The sequence below is a fragment of the Amborella trichopoda genome, chromosome 4, assembly GCF_054954075.1.
Source record: "Amborella trichopoda isolate Santa Cruz 75 chromosome 4, AtrichopodaSantaCruz75HAP2 v2.0, whole genome shotgun sequence".
NCBI lineage: Eukaryota > Viridiplantae > Streptophyta > Magnoliopsida > Amborellales > Amborellaceae > Amborella > Amborella trichopoda.
Window position 1 is genome coordinate 4953015 of NC_142339.1, and position 18097 is coordinate 4971111.

Below are 18097 nucleotides of genomic sequence, written 5' to 3' on the forward strand. Positions count from 1 at the left end.
GCTCCTTCAACAACAATGCGGCTACCACAGCCCTCTTGAGATCAACACCCTCATTCTTGTATTCTCCATTTTTTAAGCCTTGAGTTGAAACCTTTTGATGGAATAGTCCTTCATATGTGAGATCAAACCCATAATATTGTTTCACCAATATATTGATTTTTCTCCAAGATATTTTATTTCTTACCTCATTTCTCCAAATTATTGATTTTTCACCAAGATATTGATTTTTCTCCAAGATATTTTATTTCTTACCTCATTTCTATTATTAAAGCTTATTGTAATTTTTAATTTACAGTAGTTTTTTACATCTTTCAATCATGAAACTTGACATTTGAAAAGTTTCAAAGCAATAGTATAATCCGTACACATAGTATGTGTAGACTAGCTTGCTTACTCTATGATCTTGAGTAGTGTCACCTTAATTTTTCTTATCTTATTTTTCTATAATTTTTATTGAAATATAGAACTGATGAGAGGTTTATTTTATTATATTTGAGCATATGAAATAGTTCCTTGAGTTTTCTTTTTAATGTTGAAAAGTTTTGTAGTCTCTGATGGGTCACATGGTGTAGTTTCACAACTACTTTATTTTGTATAGTATCTCTCTCAAATTTTAAAGGGTTGTTTTGATATATGTTTATCTCATGATTTTATTTCTATTAAGTGAATTAAAAGTGATCATTTGCTTCCCATTAGAATGATCTCTTTGAATTATTATTATCACTCATGCCTTAGACAATAAGACATAACTAAGTTTTCAAAAGGCTCTTTCATGACCTGGGCACAAGCGGTTCGAACTATAGCTTCCCCTATATGTGTTTGCATGTTAATTTGATGTATTTACAGTTCTTAAATGATTCATGATTGATTAAATTGAATATTGATATTGTTCTTTAATATTACGGTATGAGTTTTAATGCTATGTTTTATTGTTTATATGAATTAAAATCTCATTGGATTATTATGAACAAATGTATGATGTATATGAGACATTGTGATATATGATGAAAATAAAGAATAAAGATGAAATTATCATATAATTTTTATATAATAAGAAATTGCGAATGCAAGTTATAGAATATATTGTAGAGATGTACATTGTGATATTTGGATATTGTATTGAGTTTAATTGTATTTTCAGTAAGGGATTTGTAAGTGACCTTACTAGGGTTGAATTTTATCATTCATATATGTATCATGGTTTTGTATTGAGATATTCATGCATTTAAACTCGAGTTTTAATACAATGAAAAAATTTTAAAAGATTGTATTTCTAACCCATTGGTTTTATACCACCAACAAAATATATATATATATAAAGAATGTATTTTATCCGCCCACGGGCTGACAGCTACAATGTCAACAAGCGACTGATATTGATGCGGCCCAAGTTCAATATGGGCCAATCTAACTGCCACAACCTCATTTCGTATTTGAATTTTTTTTTTTTTTTTATACAAATCCAAATCACTTAAAATTTTAAATATTCATTTTTCTCATCAAGATGCACCTAATTAAATATTAAAAAAATAATTCACAAAATATAAATTTACCAAAATATTCCCAAAACTTTTCAATGATATTTTGACCAATATATATTTTACGAATTATTTTTTATTAAATTCTTCTATTTTTTTAATAATAGACACTCAAAGTATCAAATGATTTGAATTTGTATAAAAAAAATAAGAATTTAAACACGAAATGAAGTTGTGACCATTGAATCAAACCTATATTCAATATGAGTCGTTGGCTGACAATAAATATATATATATATATATATATATATATATATATATATATATATATATATATATTCTAAACTTCACAACCCTTCAAATTAAAAAGGCTCAAGATAGAGAGTTATGAAGGGCGAATTTATTAATTTTGTAACCTATTTTTTTAAAAAAATTACTTTAATAGGGCAATTTTGCAATATTACTATAAAACAAATGGAACTTTTATCATCTCTATAAAAGGTAAAATTAAAATTTTAACTAAAAGAAAAAAGATGTACTTTTATAAAAAATTCAAGTTTGCCTTTGTTTAATGGTAAAATTACTTATTTAAATAATTTTTTAATAAAATCGTGATGATTGTTTTGATAAATACACCCAACACAACCACTTCTAACTCATATAACTCATATCTTGACTTTAGAAATCAAAGGAATCCCATTCCCATTAAGTGTTACAAATAATAAAAACACCAGCATTGATTTCTCCTCGTTCCATAACTCACATCTGGATTTAAGGAATCCCATTCAAGTGTTACAGATAATAAAAACGCCAGCATTGATTTCTCCTCAAATGGGAAAACATAGGATAATATTTATTAAGAATTACAGCTGTAGAATGAGGCATATCAGATCGCCTGATAATGCGACAGTCGCAGAAATAAATCTCACCTCTCTAGAGCAACAGCCTGAAACATAGGTTCAATATCAGTTTTTACCCATTCTTTTCATTTTGATAACTAGCAATACAATACCAATTTAAAGATCGTGATATATATCTTCATGATCTTTTGAATCTTCAAAAGATCATGAGAGTTTGAAATGAAAAGAGATATGTTCTTTGGCATCAGAGAACGTTTTTCTTCGGCCACTATTCAATTATTTTAAGTTCCTTTATACAGACTCAAATTTTAAGGTAGAGGACAACATAATTATTTTTATGTTTTTTTAACGTTTCTAAAATTTCCACCTCTTTCCTAATTTGTAATATTAGGTTTTCAAAACATTTCCCAAGGTAGTCGTATAGCTTTCAAAAAGAAAACACTCTTGAAAATCTTGCACAACAAGCCAGAGACATGATTTATCACAATGACTTAAAAATCCTTTTACTTTTTGATCGATCAACCTGGTTTGAACTGGTAACACAAATTTGTTCCTGAAACGATGCCAATCTCAGTAACTAAGATATAGAGAATCTCTTTTAAAGAGAGGGTATGTGGTATACTAAAGGGGCCCGCCATCTGTTCTCGATACGGAGCGTGGAGATCAACCCTAACGGAGCCCAATGGGGCACCCATCTGGGTGAATGGAACGCCCTTGTTTTGAGAAAGGAGCTGGGATCATGGTGGTGGCACCGTGCCCTAGTTAAAAGTCACGGCCTCCGTTCTCACTAACGATTTCAAAAACTGACTATTTCCAAAACAGATTGGGGCCTGTAATCCCCACTGATCTACCCAGCCAAAAAAAAGGGCGCTTGAGATGTACAATAAACTATAAACCATACAACATTGGTGTATAGTATAATTTACTTTAGAGCTATACCTCGAACTTTTTCAGTTGTTCGTGTCAGGTGACCCATAGCCCCATGGGTTCTTGCTCGCCCAGTTCCATTGGTCCCGGCACATTTCGTCTATCCCATATTTAGCTCTGCAAAACCCAATTGGCACCATTTTTAACAGTAGAAATTCCATATATAGAACATATCCAGTTGAGCAAAAGAAATTCAATAAAAAAAGAACAAGGAAAAAACAATAATTGATAATTGAGCTCACGTCCAGTTCAATGCGCGTGCCGCTTTGTCAGTGGATGCGTAGACTATTTCGGCATCCCCAGGACGGCGAGCAGCCATAACCAGAGGAAGTTTCTAAAACCAATCAAACATTAGTTAGGCCTAAAACCAGAGAGAGAATCTGGGTATTTCTTCTCTTCGAAAACAAGAGAGAATGTGGTCACTCATTCTAGGAGAGAGATTCTGGGAAGCCATATTCCTTGAAAAACTAGAGAAGGAATTGGAGCACCTAATTCTCTCCAAGAACTGATATTTTGAAATTCATATATAACTTAAGCAGTGACCAGAGGTAGAATACCTTTCCAGAGGCCTTCTCAAATGCTGCTACCATTTCCAAGACGGAGGTTCCTTTTCCAGTTCCTAGGTTATATACTTCACAACCTGTAGGTCAAAAATAAGTTCAATCATATGCTCAGACTTCTCTCACCCATGCAATGGAGACTCGGGCCTCTCACTCTTGCTCTTTACGCATAGAAAGTAGGCATGATTAAGGAAAAGTAATTCTGTGCATCATGGGACGAACTTCCACAATAGTGTTCCCTGACACGCTAAACATCCATCTTGTAGATGGATATTATAGAACATTAGTCCCACCAAAACTTAAAACTAAGAGTGTTACGTTAGATTAAAAACTCTTCTCTGTTTTTTTTTTTTTTAGTTTTTCTTCTTTTTTCAGATTCATGCTTATCATGGTCTAGATTCTCAAATCTTTAAAATTTTAAATCCAAAATCCATTTTTGGAGATAGGAGTCATTTAAACAGATGAGGCAGTGGACTCATAAAAACCTTGCCCCACGATGAAACTGTCAAAGTTGTCTTAGTGAGTGCACAAAACTACATGATTCTTTACCAAATTTATAGAGTCTAGAACACCTGTCCATGCAATTTCATTAATCAGACATTCCGCACATAAAAAGTTATCCAGACCCTATTTTTGGCTGGTACAACCTCCATATTTCTGCTACAGGAGCACATTTGGCCACTCACTTTTTTAATTCCACCCACTTCTTTCGCATGAACCACCCGAACATGGGTGGAAACACTGAAACCTGGGAAGTTTATCTTAAAAAGTGACTGAGTTTGCTCCAGTTTATTTCTTTGGAAAGTACACTATGATCCATATGATCATGTAATAATATGGTCGTAACAGCCATTCCCATCACTAGGTTGCAACGTGGGGGGAGAGTGGGTCCCACCAAAAATGTCACGAATTCAACAAGACAAGCACTCCCCATTGCTGACCGAACCATTGACCAGACAATAATACCCTTATAATCATACGTTTACAATTATCATATGGACAATAAGTATGTTTCCACTATCTTTTACAAGTATAAAAAATTATTTTATAACATACATTTTGATCCCATAATTATGTACTATGCAAACACTTTTGTTTCCTACACTTTTCGAGGATTACCCCAGCCATCAGATGTCGCAAACAGATGGTTCAGGTAATTCTAAAAAACTGTTGAAGTCTTGAACACAATACATTTCCCTAAGTTCATCTTCCAAACTCACACAAAATTGCGAGAATCAGCTCAATCTAACACATTATGCAATTGGGTGAGATGAATACAATAAATCATGAAACTTTAGCAGCTTCCATACCTATACTAGGGTCATCAAGCTTCTGTACGGCAGCAATGTGTCCATCTGACAAGTCCACAACATGAATATAATCCCTGACCTGAGAAACATAAAACAGGAGCATCACTTGTAAACATCTAAAGAAAATACTGCGGAATGGAATAACTCATGAAAAGATTTTTACTTTCTAATCTAATGAACAAAATTTTAAGAGAAATTAGGGCATTCCCCATTAACCAACCAGAGAAACTTCTCACACTGCAGTAGAAAACTCAGCATGGCATAAATGACTCAAAGAAAACCAATTAAGAAGATTAAATTGTATGGCACAATCCATACATGTGCAAATGTAGAAAGTATGGCAACAACGTAGCAGGCTTATTTCTTATCCAGAAAAAAACAAATAGTAGGCTTATTGGATTCACAACTAAAGGTAACTTTTCCAGATATCAATGCCAGATTTACACAGAAAACAACTTAATCCACAACCACACCCGATGCATTATCTAACGTTCAGTCAGTTATACAGAACAAATCAACAAATAGTTTATATCTCCAGAATGAATGGGAGAGAGTGTACCCCCGTGCCATCCTTTGTCGAATAATCATTGCCATATACTGTTAATGCTGGTCTCCGGCCTACAGCAACTTGTTGAACAAAGGGCATGAGATTGTTCGGGATTCCACGAGGATCCTCTCCAATATAGCCACTAGGATGAGCACCCACTGGATTAAAGTATCTAAGCAATATAATCTTCCATTCTGAATCTGAACGATAGATATCTCGGCAGATCTCTTCAATAAAAAGCTATAAAAATAAACGGAATGGACAACAAATTAGTTTAGCACCCTAAAACTCAATATCAGAATACATAGCAAAAGGTAGAGATATAGAATATAAGCAATCCATAAGCAGACACACCTTAGTTCGCCCATACCTTAGTTCGCCCATACGGGTTCGTGGCACATAGTGGGAACTCCTCGGTGCAGGGAACCTCCTTTGGCCATCCATAAACCGTAGCAGATGATGAAAACACCAGCTGTATGATTTTTTTTAAAATCAGCATGTATCAATGTTCGAAAATGCTAGAGGAATGCGATAATATAGTTTGTAATCAATAAAGATCTTTGTAATCAACTGCAGATGGTATGTCCATGGAAAGTTCGAAGTTTTGCCAGAGGGGAAAGGAATTCCAAGATAAAAATATCAAAACATGCCACAGAAGAGCCAATAGGGAATATATGTCTAGGTCACCAGCTTTATAACAGAATTGAGGCCATCAAGATTAAGCAATTTGCACCAATACATTGTAACATCAGAATTTAAACAACTGAATAGCTTTTAACTTCACATGCACATCCAGTTGAATCCCTTTGGTCGACAAGCTCCCTTTCCACCAGAGTTATCATAAAAGAATGTATTGAGAGTTCGGAAGCTTGAACAAAATAATAAATAAATATATAAAACTAGCAATATTCTTCTATGAAGGTTAGAAGACGAAAAGAACTATTCCTTTACGATTCTCTAAATCTCTGAGTGTGAATCCAATGAATATCCATTGATAATTAATATCCACTTGAGGTTCAGATTGAGGGGCACAGATTTCAAATGCAGTGTATGCATCCTGCGTGTCAGTTTTATCTGCCAAATATACATAATCAGGACTCTATCAAGGATGATCATGATCTAGGGGAGTTTCCATATGTCTATAGCTTTTTCTGCTCGTTTCTAACAAGTAACCAAATAAACGAATTTAGATGCACGTATGCAAGGGCACCCCAAGTTGCTTGGTGGGAATGAGCTTGGAATTCATCCATTCTAACTTATTTATGCCTGTCTTGTTGGCCAAGTCCAATTTCTCCAAACAAGGTTAAACTTGGGATTCTATCACCATCATTTTAGCTATATCCATGTCATAAATTGTACAATTTCTTGAATCAACCATATAAGTAAATCATTGAAAAAGGGAAAATGAAAATTTACTAGAAAGTTTAGTTAGAATAATTTAGTAGAATGTGAGCTGCAAAAAACTGTGATCTGATAATCGCTATGCCTAACTGCCACTAAAAGACGACTGGCCATATCTACTGCCATTAAAACCACTAACATATACTAGAAGCTCACTCTTGGCCATGGCATTCAAACAGTATACACTTTGAAGAGTCCATTGAGGTTGTTTGGAAATTTATTGTTCAATAGATTAAAATACACAGAATAGTTTCTATTAAACCCTATTTCATGGCATGATAGAAAAGATCAACTGTTTAACAAATGGCTATTTCATGGCATGATAGAAAATATCAATTGTTAAACAAATGAGTGGAAGGAAAACTTAGATCCTAAAATATCTAACCATCAAACTATATTCAGCAAGCATATGAAAAGTAAATTGTATTTCAGGACAAAGACCTCTAAATATTTCAAAACTATCACTTCGAAAAGGATCCCCAGGTTTTTGTTCCCACTCAACTCCAATTTCAAACAAAAATTTCATATCTTAAATAAGAAAAGGTGAAACCCCGGTGAAGAAACAGTTGAGACTCCTTGCAGACGTTTGGGCGTGATTGCTACAGAGTTCACATTACTTCATATGGTAATGGGTTAAAATACAGCTCAACAAATAGTATTGAGGGAACAGGGCATGCAAATGTGGAACACAAAATGGCAATAGCTTTTAAAGTTTCAAATATGTATGGAGCATATGTGCTTCTGTGTGCATACATCTATCTTGTGCATTGATCTCATGCAAAGAAGTTATACACTATCACAATCTAATGCATATAAGAAGACCAAAAAAAATTCAACCATGACCAAACCATGATTCCTTCATGCTCCAGTATGTAAACAGCAAAGCTTGGTGCATGATCATCTGTCTCCCTAGTATGGAGGTGTTTGCTTCTAAGATCAAACGCGAATATAACAACTGGCTTCATTAAATAAGATTGCCTGAATTCGGCATGGGACCAATTGTAGCAATTAAAATGACAGTGAACTTAAGCTTCCAAAATTGCATTGCAAGGCTTCTGTTGCAGTTTGCAGGGGCCTAATTTTGAACACCATGATGTATACGAGATCCACAGGCGGCAAAATATACAGCTATTGAACATGGAACTATTGCCACATAATTAGATCTGCATCATGTTGTCACAGAATAATTTCAAACGACTGTAACTAACACAAAAAATTGCATTACCTGACTTCAAAATTCTCCAAAAATGTCAGATAAATAGGTGTTTACCTAGAAATCGTGCTGTTTCATCGCCATTCCAGAGTACGAAGTAGTGAACAAAGTCATCTTAAAGTTATTTATTACTAACTCTATTATTCCTTCTCGTCTAAGGAAAGAAATCACTACTATGGAACTGGAAATGTAAGCATCTTGCACACGGTAAAGGAGATGAAGTCAAGCAATTTCTCTATGATGCAGTCCACCATATAGCCAGTTTTTGCATATAAATAGACAAAGAAGATCAATTTCTATATGGTTTGCAAGATCTTAGACTTACCTTTTTGCAACCATGTGCACCCATCACTTCTAAGAGATTAATAGTTCCAATTAGATTGTTGTTATAGTAAAGCAGTGGCTTCTGTACACTTTCACCCACTGCTTTCAATCCAGCAAAGTGAATGACAGCATCAAAACTGCAGCAAGAAATAAAATGACGGAAAATTACAAATCTAGTAGTCTACAAGGGAAAGCGACTTAGGTGATAATATAACATAGATGCATCATTGCAATCCCAAAGTATGTTAACCAACCAATCAATAACAAACAAATTATGAATTTGCTGAGAGAAACTAACTGAACAAACAAATACATCAATTATTTAAATCTGATGAAATTTTGCCTATCGTGTCCACCTATTAGTATAGAAATCACCCCTTATTGTTCTATCTGCAAATCCATCTCATCAAAGTCCAAGAAAATCTATTTTTTTAGTAAGTGATGACGAAGTCCAAGAAAATCTATTGAAACTAAGAGAATACATTGAAACAGTGCATTCATTGGAAAGTGCAACAAATGGCTATGCTGATGCTCATTACACTAAAACTAATGCAAATTCGAAGCCATTAAGTATATTAATCAAATGCATCTAACTTTAACTAAGAGAGAATAAAAAAGCCTATCAGCCAAAACCAAACTGAAAAATTAGACTAAAGTTAATGCTGATGCTCAATAGACCAAAATTTATGGAAAACTAGAGCCACTTAGAATATTTATCAGATGTATTTAGTATTAACTAAGTTGGTAAAAAGAAAGTCCACAGGAATATTCATCAGATGTACTTAGCATTAATTATGTTCTTAAAAAAAAATAGTGAAAGATTACCTCGAAGAAGAAAAGATTTTCTCCAAGGCCACCTTATCTCGCAGGTCAACCTGTACAAGAAAATAGAAACTTCAGCATTGTAAAATATGCCACAAATCTCAAGACAATATCACAGGAAGGAACAAATAAACAAAAGAGAAATCAAAGCAGTATGCTTCAACGCTAGGATTCAAGTATGAGTGAAATTGTATAACATTTTTTGTAGTCATAAATTAATGATGCCCCTCCCTATCACAAGACTGAATTAGTAGATAATCATAGTCCCGTAGCATCTTTGAATCATTCCCTCTATCATGAATCATCATCCATGCGGAACGGAACATTATGAATGAAAGTAATAAAATAAACATCTGAATAAATCATCATTTCTAGTAGTAAAATCTAAACTGCAAGTCTACGCATATATACGAAATTCAAAGCTAAACCCACACAAACACACCTCAATGTTTTTTTTCTTTCTTTTCTGCTTTTTTTAATTGTACATATCTGTATATATGCATTATGCATGCTTGCATGCATATAAATACCAATTCCAAAAATTATCAGAAAACGTTCCATTTGATATAAAAGAATCAGCTGTCTGCAGTTGTACTTCGAGACTTTCAACTATAATCAGAATTTATGCCACTGAGTTTACCAAGTGGAAATCTATATAACGAGAAAATTTTAGAAGATATATTTATTGAAAGTTATATAACAGAAATGCTCCTCAGAACATTACAAAAGTATTCAACTAATTCCAAAAAAATATTAAAAGTGCTTCATTTTATTCCCTTACCATATTCCTTTGTGTAGAAATTTCATAAAGCACTAATTTCTTACCAAAAATGAAAATACCAATTATCAATGATTGACCACGAACCCCACCATGTCATTGATGAAAAATTACCTCTGAATTAACATACCTTTTCAACTTTTCCATAGTTTTTTAATCTTCTTTCCAGTCCATAAAGCATACACATGAAACAAGGCTATCTTAGTAAAAAGACTAGTAAAACAGTGACAAAAATACCAATAAAGATAAAAATAGTGACAAAAGAGAGAATATATGATCGTAAAAGGATATCCTGACTAAAAATGCATGGGAACAAAGATCTGCCTGTACAAATCCTGAGTAATAGACAGATAAAGCAGTTTAAAAATGTGCAAACCTCCATGTTCAAATCATTACATTGATCGATACATGCAATTGAAAATCACATATCTCTTGAGAAAATGATTTTTTTTGTGAAGATGGTAAAGTCTGAGCTGCAAAAATAAATAAATAAATAAATAAGATACTTTTTTTAATGAAAATGTGCAATTAAAATATATTCCTAGATCACCAATATGACATTACTGAATACAAACATATGAAAACTAAACAAAGGTTTTACTTCATCAAAGATCTCATAAAAACATGATCATTATAGACCGACAATAACAGATCTAGGTTCTACACATTAAATGATGAATTTAGTAAAAAAGTAAAGAGTAGATTTAAATTCCAAATAAAAAAAAAATTAAGACAAAAAAAAAAAACGATCTTTAGAAGCCTAATAATCGACTTACTCAGGGAAGGATAAGAAATGTCGTATTAAAAATAGAAACAGTTCTAAAAGCCCTGATTTTTGTTCAGGATTTTATAAATGGAAAGAATCACAGCAACCGGGATGAATCATAAAACCAGCACTAACAAACCAAAACTTAAGATTTCTCTGTAAATTATCAAAAATTGCATTGAAGGACAGAATTAAATCCACTAAAGAAATGCTCTAGGCATTGATAAAGTACAAATCAAGCAGATCACAAAAATCACAGTACTGATTAGCCAAAATCAATGATGCAAACAAAGATCCAACCACAATTGATCTTTTGATCGATGAATCCCAACCTTACCTCGTGAAAAACAAGGTTTTTTCCAGATTCTCCAGCAAGCTCAGTGACTCTTTTAATGGCAATCTCCGAAGAATTGTCGAGATTATCGACCACCACAACATTGAATCCTCCAAGCAGTAGTTGCAGGACCGTGTGGCTACCGATGTAACCAGCTCCACCAGTCACCAGAATGTTCTTCCCCATTTCTAGAGAGAGAAAGAGAGAGAATCAAAATGAGTCAACAGAGTAGAGAGAAAGACAGGGATCCGATGTTTTCTCGGATAGAGGAATTTGAGGGCATACAGAGAGAGGGAGAGAGCGCTCGAATAGGGGGAGGGGAAAAGAGTTTGAGCGATTTATATACGAAAGCGTGGAGATGACGTGACAGGAACAGCTGAGGGCCCCGTAACTTATGGACTGTCGAAGCATTGAGTGCATTGCAAATTTTTTGAGCTTAATTGCCACCAAACCAGAAAAAGCGGAGAAATTGTCTGAACAATATGTTGTGGTCCAGAGCGACCACGGTTAATAATACATATCTCAAAGCGTTGGGTGCAACACAAATTTTTTGAGCTTAGTTGCCACCAAACTGAAAAGAACAGAAATTGTCTAAACAATATTTACTGGTCCTGGGGGGACCACGTTTAACGCGCATTCGATCGGAGCAAAAATATAGGAGGTTTTATGAAAATTAATGACGAATAATTAGGGGTGGCAACGGGCCCTACCCCGACCCAATTCACCTGAAAATGGTGTGTCAAATCGAGACCTGGACCTGATCAGACCCAATCCAAAAATTAAAATGTCTATTTATTTAATTATATTGAAATATATTTCACCAAAAAAATATTATAGGACTTAGGGTTGAACCCGATCGGGCCTAAACACTGATCCAAATAGTGTTTAGGTCCAATATCCCGATTGGGTCTACCCCTTGAGTCCCGTGTGGGTTCAGGTCTTGGTCCATTGCCACCCATATTTTTATCTAAATTTTCACTTCCTAATCATCATTAGCTATCCCTACACCAATTTTAGTAAGAAAAAGAAAATTCAAGAACCGGATTTGAGCAAGAGTGGTCGATAGTTGACGTTACTAATGCCATGTCTCGAGTTCAATTCTTATGGCTGGATTACTCAAAAAAAAATGTCTCGAGTTCAATTCTTACGGTTGGATTACTCAAAAAAAAAAAAAAAAAGAGAAAAAACCCAATGTTATATCTCAAGTTTGATTCCTACCACTAAACTATTCAAAAAAAGAGGAAAAAAAATGTTTAGAACTCGTAAAATAATCTAAACAAATGCTCCCTCAATTTCAACCCTTGTTGGAAGGTCAGTTAGGATTTGAGAGCTTAAAATCTAATTAAACAAATTTTAAAAAGAAATTTATTGAAATACACTAAAGAAATGAACTACCCTTTAAATATATATTTTTTATTTAATTTTAAAAATTCCATCAAATTACACGGAGTTGGAATAGTTGAAAATAAGTACAATGTTTAAAGGGGGTGTGGTTTTCTTAAACAATCCAATTAAGGCGCACCTCTAAAATTTTAAATATAATTTTGATATAAAATTTTTTTAGGATGGTTTGATAATCTATTTTTATTTTTAATTATAAAATTTTAAATTCTAAAAATAGTTCAAATCAAATAGATCTATAAACAAGTGAAAACCTTGAAAATGAATGGTCCACATAATGTGTTGCAAGATATACTATTTCGCGAACTTGAAGTCTCTTTTTATTTTCATATTCATACATCTCGATATCGAGATGATCAATTACATAGTTTTCCAACATCCAAACAACTTTTTATGATGGATTTTTTAGGCGCACCTTTAATTCTACATTTTAAAGTTACGACCTTATATTGGCATTTCCTTGTTATGATATCCCATATCTTTGAATCATTAGGTTTAGATATTACTTCGGTGATCCTTAAACGAAACAACAGCAACATCCTTTTTGGTATTATTGACAAATTTGTAATATTTTAATAAGTTTTTTTCTTCTATGTAAATATTTTTTTTTAGTTTGAGCACGAGACCATTTGCTAGGGTGGTCATCTTGGACTACGACCACACCATGTTTTTGGTTGTCCACCCTTGTTAGTTCAAAACGGTGGAACAATGTTCTAAGTGTTCAACAAAAATGAGGTGGAGTACTATACTAGGGCCAAAGCTAGCTCAAACGTTTCTTATATTAATAAATTGTAAGAAAGTAGTTTTTTTTTTTTTTGCCGGTTCAAAGGTAGGAATTTATTTATTTTATTTTTCTTTACTAAGCATCATTATCATCCAAGTATTATCCCAACTATTTGAGATCGGTTATATGAATCTTGTTCTGTCATTCTGCTCTATCAACAACACTACCCTCATTAAAAATTTATTTTTCTTTACAAAAAACACAACAATATTCATTATGCAGATGTTTTCTAGCTTTTTGCTTATGAGGTGAAATGGGTACTTCAAAATTGTTCTTGGTTAGGTTTAAGCCGTAGACATTGCAACACTCTATGTCCCACTTGAGGGCTAAGAAGAAAAAATATAATAGTAGGGGGGAAAAAACACATCTAAGGTCGAACTAGGAGTCAAAGCAGGAAATAGAATTCCATGAAATTAGGTTTTAACAAGTAGGGTTGATATTGAGATTTTAAAAATTGTGTCTCCCTTTTTTTTTGGATGGGGATTTGGTAGTTAATGTCTCAATCAAAATGCATCTTAGAAATACATTTTGGATCTATAATTTTAGAGGTAGATAATCAATATTGCTACTATTATGAATATGAAAAAAAATACAAAATTTGAACTTTAGAAAAAAAAAAAAATAGAATTTATTTGTAGACTATTCATTGGTCTAAGAAAGGTGAGGACCTTAAATTTTCCCTTAACCCGTCTCAAGCCCAGATAAATGAGGTAGGTTGTATTAAGTAGGCGACCAACACAAAATTTTACTAAAACTCTCCATGAATCCTGTATCTATTATCCATTATTCATTTTATTTTTCACATATCATTAAATCGCTTTATTATTTGAAACGTGTAATCATGGATATAAAGCAAAAACGCATCTCATATGACTTAAAATGTATTTGAGTCGACGATGCATTTTTAAGATAAATATTCCATAAGAGAGTGGCATTTGAATGGAACCATATTATTTACATTTTTCTCATTTTTTTATTTTGGATAATTCAATAAGGAAGACTGGCCCCTTCTATGGTTTTTCATATAAATTGAGGATTTTTTTTTTTTTTTTAAGATATAAGCAAGTGGTATGAGTAGGATTAAAACCACAACGTGGAACTAGATATGGGGTGCTATCACCACGAACCAGCTCCCCTGTTTAGTGATACTACAACGTGGTAACTAGGTATGCGAAGATATTGATCATTTTCCCTATGTATTATTTTAGTGATTTTGACTAACATACGAAAGTATAGGCTTTTCTTGTTTCTTACTTAACTCATGAAAAGTCAAGCCATTGATCATTTAAAAAAGGGAAAAACGTTTATATAATACTGAAGCCTTAAACAATTAAATTAAACTGTACTTCAAAAATTCACTAAATGATGTTTTGATACCGAAAAACGTTCAAATCAATCATCTCTATCTCAAGAGGTATGGATCTAGACTTTCACTTTTCAAGATTTCTAAGCTCATAGGTCCGCTCGATCTATACCTTTTTTTAAGGTTTAAATTTTATAATTGGAGATAAAAATAAGTTTCAGGCTATCACAATAATTTATGATACTAAAACAATATCTTTTAGCACTATTTGAAGTTGAGCTTTACTTTGATTGTTTAGGGCCTCAGCCTTATAGAAACCACATCTTAAAAAAGTACAATATGCCATGGATTTTGGATTGAAGACACATGCCCTCTTGTTGCCGAAAGTTTAAATGTTCGATGGCCCGGAGCATAAGAAAACCAAAGGAGGCCCACTTTTTCTCTACTCAATATTTTGAGAGATTCTCGATGTCTTTATCACCGTCAAAGCTTTTTTCTAACTAATTGAGGTCAGTTAAGATTCCGCATGTCCATCTCCTTGATAGTGCCACGTTCATTAAGCTCCTCTCTCTCTCCTCTTTCTCTTTGAGGGTGTGTTTGTTTTTTGAAAGTCTTGATTTCAAGAATCGAGCTCCCAAGGAGACTCGATTGGGTAGATTGAATCCAGTTCTTCACCCACATTTATAATCAATAAGTTCCAAAATAGGCGAAGAAACTAGAAATGGAATTTGTGGCTTCCAAGAAGCCGCGAGATCAGAGTTTTAACTTCCGAAGTCAAAACTTCCATGAAACAAATGCAACACAATTTCAAATTCTCTGATCCCTCTTTCTCTCTCTAAATTTAAATTCTAGAACATATTCTTTTTTTGGGGGGGCCGGTTTAAACACGTGTCATGCTGTTGAATATCAGAGGCCGGGACCAACGTTTTGCTGTATTAATGCTTTCCATGAGGATCAATGTCTCTATGTCTTCACTATGTAGAGAAGATGCATAACAATAAAGCGAAAAGATACTCCCCCACGGGATTATGCTAGGTATCTACTCCCCCGTGTAAAATTCAATATCAAGTAATTTTAGGATCTAAATTTTCAGGATGTAACTTTTTCAGCTATAAAGTTACCTCAATAAAAAAATTCAAATTGAACTCACTATGCGCTAGGGAAAAAAAATGTCTCAAGATTGATCAAATACCATAAAATTTGTTAAAGGGCGAAATCTTAGTTTCAAAAAACTCAAAATTAATTTTTTTAACTTATAAAAATAATCATCTAGTGATTTTTAAGTAGTTTTTAAAATTTCAGAAAAAATCCACCCAAATAAGTATTTTGAGCGAGGGAGTGTATGCACAGTACATACTCCCGTATGAGTATGAGTATGGTATATATGCCCATAAACCCAACTTGATGGACAATGATTTCATGCAACGGTTATATAATGATTTTGCTATCCTCCTTATTTGTTTGGAATGAAAGAAACAATAAGTGAGACCCACAAGTCCAATTCCCATGATTTTTATGAGCTTGGACTTATTTGGCTATGGTTCAAGATTAAAATAAATAAATAAATAATAAAAATGTGAAGTGGAATCACAAGTTGCAAGTTCAAATCCTAGTGCTGAATTGCCCAAGACAAAAAAGAAAAAAGAAAAAAGAAAAAAGAAAAAGAAAAAGGTAGATGCTTTCTCATCCCAAAGGGAAAGCGTCCCAGATTCATGGTCATCCAAGTAACTGATGTAATATTATTTCGGGAAATTTACATCTTACTCCAAATAAATAACAAACCCATTTCAAAATGGACAATGTCTTGAGAGGCTGCAGCTTTATTTAAATAAATAAATCCTTACCTTAAAATTCAACAAACAATTGCATTTATGATATTGTAAAACTTTTAAATCGATCATCTCAGCCAATTATGTGCTGATATATTTGGAAGAACTGGGGGAAACCCATCAGATGACTTACTTGGACTATAAAGCATCCATCTTCAATATGGATGCTAGTAGGTGTTCCATCTAAAAACAATGGAAACTAACAGTCCAAATGTTTTCTTACCAGAGTTAGTATTTCTAGTTTTAAAAATTTATTTGTCTTTTCATATTCATGATCTCCATGTTGGAGATTATATGTCTTTAAAAATGAAGTCTTAAAATCCATCTCAAAAATAGATTTATTAAGAGGCCCGCATTTCTACATAGGCCTGGTCACGTAGAAACCGGTCCTTGAAAGAATGTGTTTCTTCTAAAATTTAAGTACTGTAAGGGGCTTTAGATGAGCTGCACAGTGCCAATAAGAACAATTTATCTGTACCCCAACCAAAACCCAGGAAGGCCTTCTCATTCATTCAGCTCTCATTTCTCTCTCTCTCTCTCTCTCTCTTGTTATTGGCAGTTGAAGCTTTGAGGTCTCTCTCTCTTGTTATTGGCAGTTGAGCCATCTTGTTTCTTAAGCTTTGAGACTGTATAATTCCTTGTTCTATTCATGATTTTAGAGAAGTCTCTCTCTGCCCTTCTCTATCACCAATAAGGAAACAAAGCAGTTTTCTTTCTCACTCTTCTGCTCGGGACCGAATAACCACTCTCTCCATCTCTCAAGAACAGGACACCCATCCATTCTCAGTCATGCGAATTACCATTCAAAATGACTTCGCATGTCAATTACCAGATAAATCCAACTATCTGGATACCTGATAATCAGGTTCTCCATTGATCTTGGACTTTAATCCTTGAATGTCAATTTCTAAATTGTTTGCTTTGGCAGGACAGATTGGTTTATGATGAATATTTTGTGAGAAAGAGAGAGGCGTCATTTTTGAAGTTTCAGGGTTTGATAGAAATGATCATAAGCAGATTTGATGAACTAAAATGGGAAGAAATCAACAAAAAGAATAACCAAGCAAATATAAAAACATTTCTCCATGAACTTTGAAACAAAATTCAGCTTATGTAGCAAAGACCAGGTATATTGCGAAACCTCTGTCAAATTTGGGTGGTCTCCTCCTTAATTCAATCAACCATTGACTTGAAAACCCCAAGTTTTGGACCCATTTTGCAACGACCAACCTAAATCTGAATTCACAAGCACTAAAAAGTCACCGAAATTTCTGCTCCGACATGATGAAATCCAAGGCCCAAAGGAAAATTCACCAATTTCAGCTCCCCATAAGCTGAAACCAACAAATTTGAAACTTCTGATCTCTATACACAATTGGGAAACCATGGCAAGCTTCAACCAACTTGAATGTCGAAATCATCCGTCTCTTCACCTTTAAAACCCAGATTACTCCATTAAA

General features: G+C 33.7%; 1 protein-coding gene across 2 annotated transcripts; it reads right to left on the bottom strand.

Moving 5' to 3' along the window:
• Positions 1–2150: 2150 nt before the first annotated feature.
• Positions 2151–11729, bottom strand: LOC18439266 (UDP-glucose 4-epimerase GEPI48). 2 transcript variants are annotated; one of them, XM_006849435.4, is made up of 10 exons: positions 11324–11729; positions 9446–9495; positions 8622–8757; positions 6053–6154; positions 5695–5922; positions 5136–5214; positions 3823–3905; positions 3508–3599; positions 3278–3382; positions 2151–2424 (listed from the first exon to the last, which is right to left on the bottom strand). In XM_006849435.4, the coding sequence occupies exons 1-9, from the start codon at positions 11504–11506 to the stop codon at positions 3289–3291; spliced, it is 1047 nt and encodes a 348-aa protein (XP_006849498.1). In that variant the 5' UTR covers positions 11507–11729; the 3' UTR covers positions 2151–2424; positions 3278–3288. The 2 variants fall into 2 exon arrangements, with proteins under 2 accessions (XP_006849498.1, XP_088720622.1); XM_088864496.1 differs by having other exon boundaries at positions 6037–6154.
• Positions 11730–18097: the final 6368 nt, after the last annotated feature.

Excerpts from the sequence above, each read along its gene's own strand:
- LOC18439266 (XM_006849435.4), bottom strand. The coding sequence starts at position 11,506 with ATGGGGAAGAACATTCTGGTGACTGGTGGAGCTGGTTACATCGGTAGC. Across the intron at positions 5,215-5,694 it reads CGACAAAGGATGGCACGGGG|GTCAGGGATTATATTCATGT; the intron begins GTACACTCTCTC and ends TATGTTTCTCAG. Across the intron at positions 3,906-5,135 it reads GCTTGATGACCCTAGTATAG|GTTGTGAAGTATATAACCTA; the intron begins GTATGGAAGCTG and ends TTTGACCTACAG.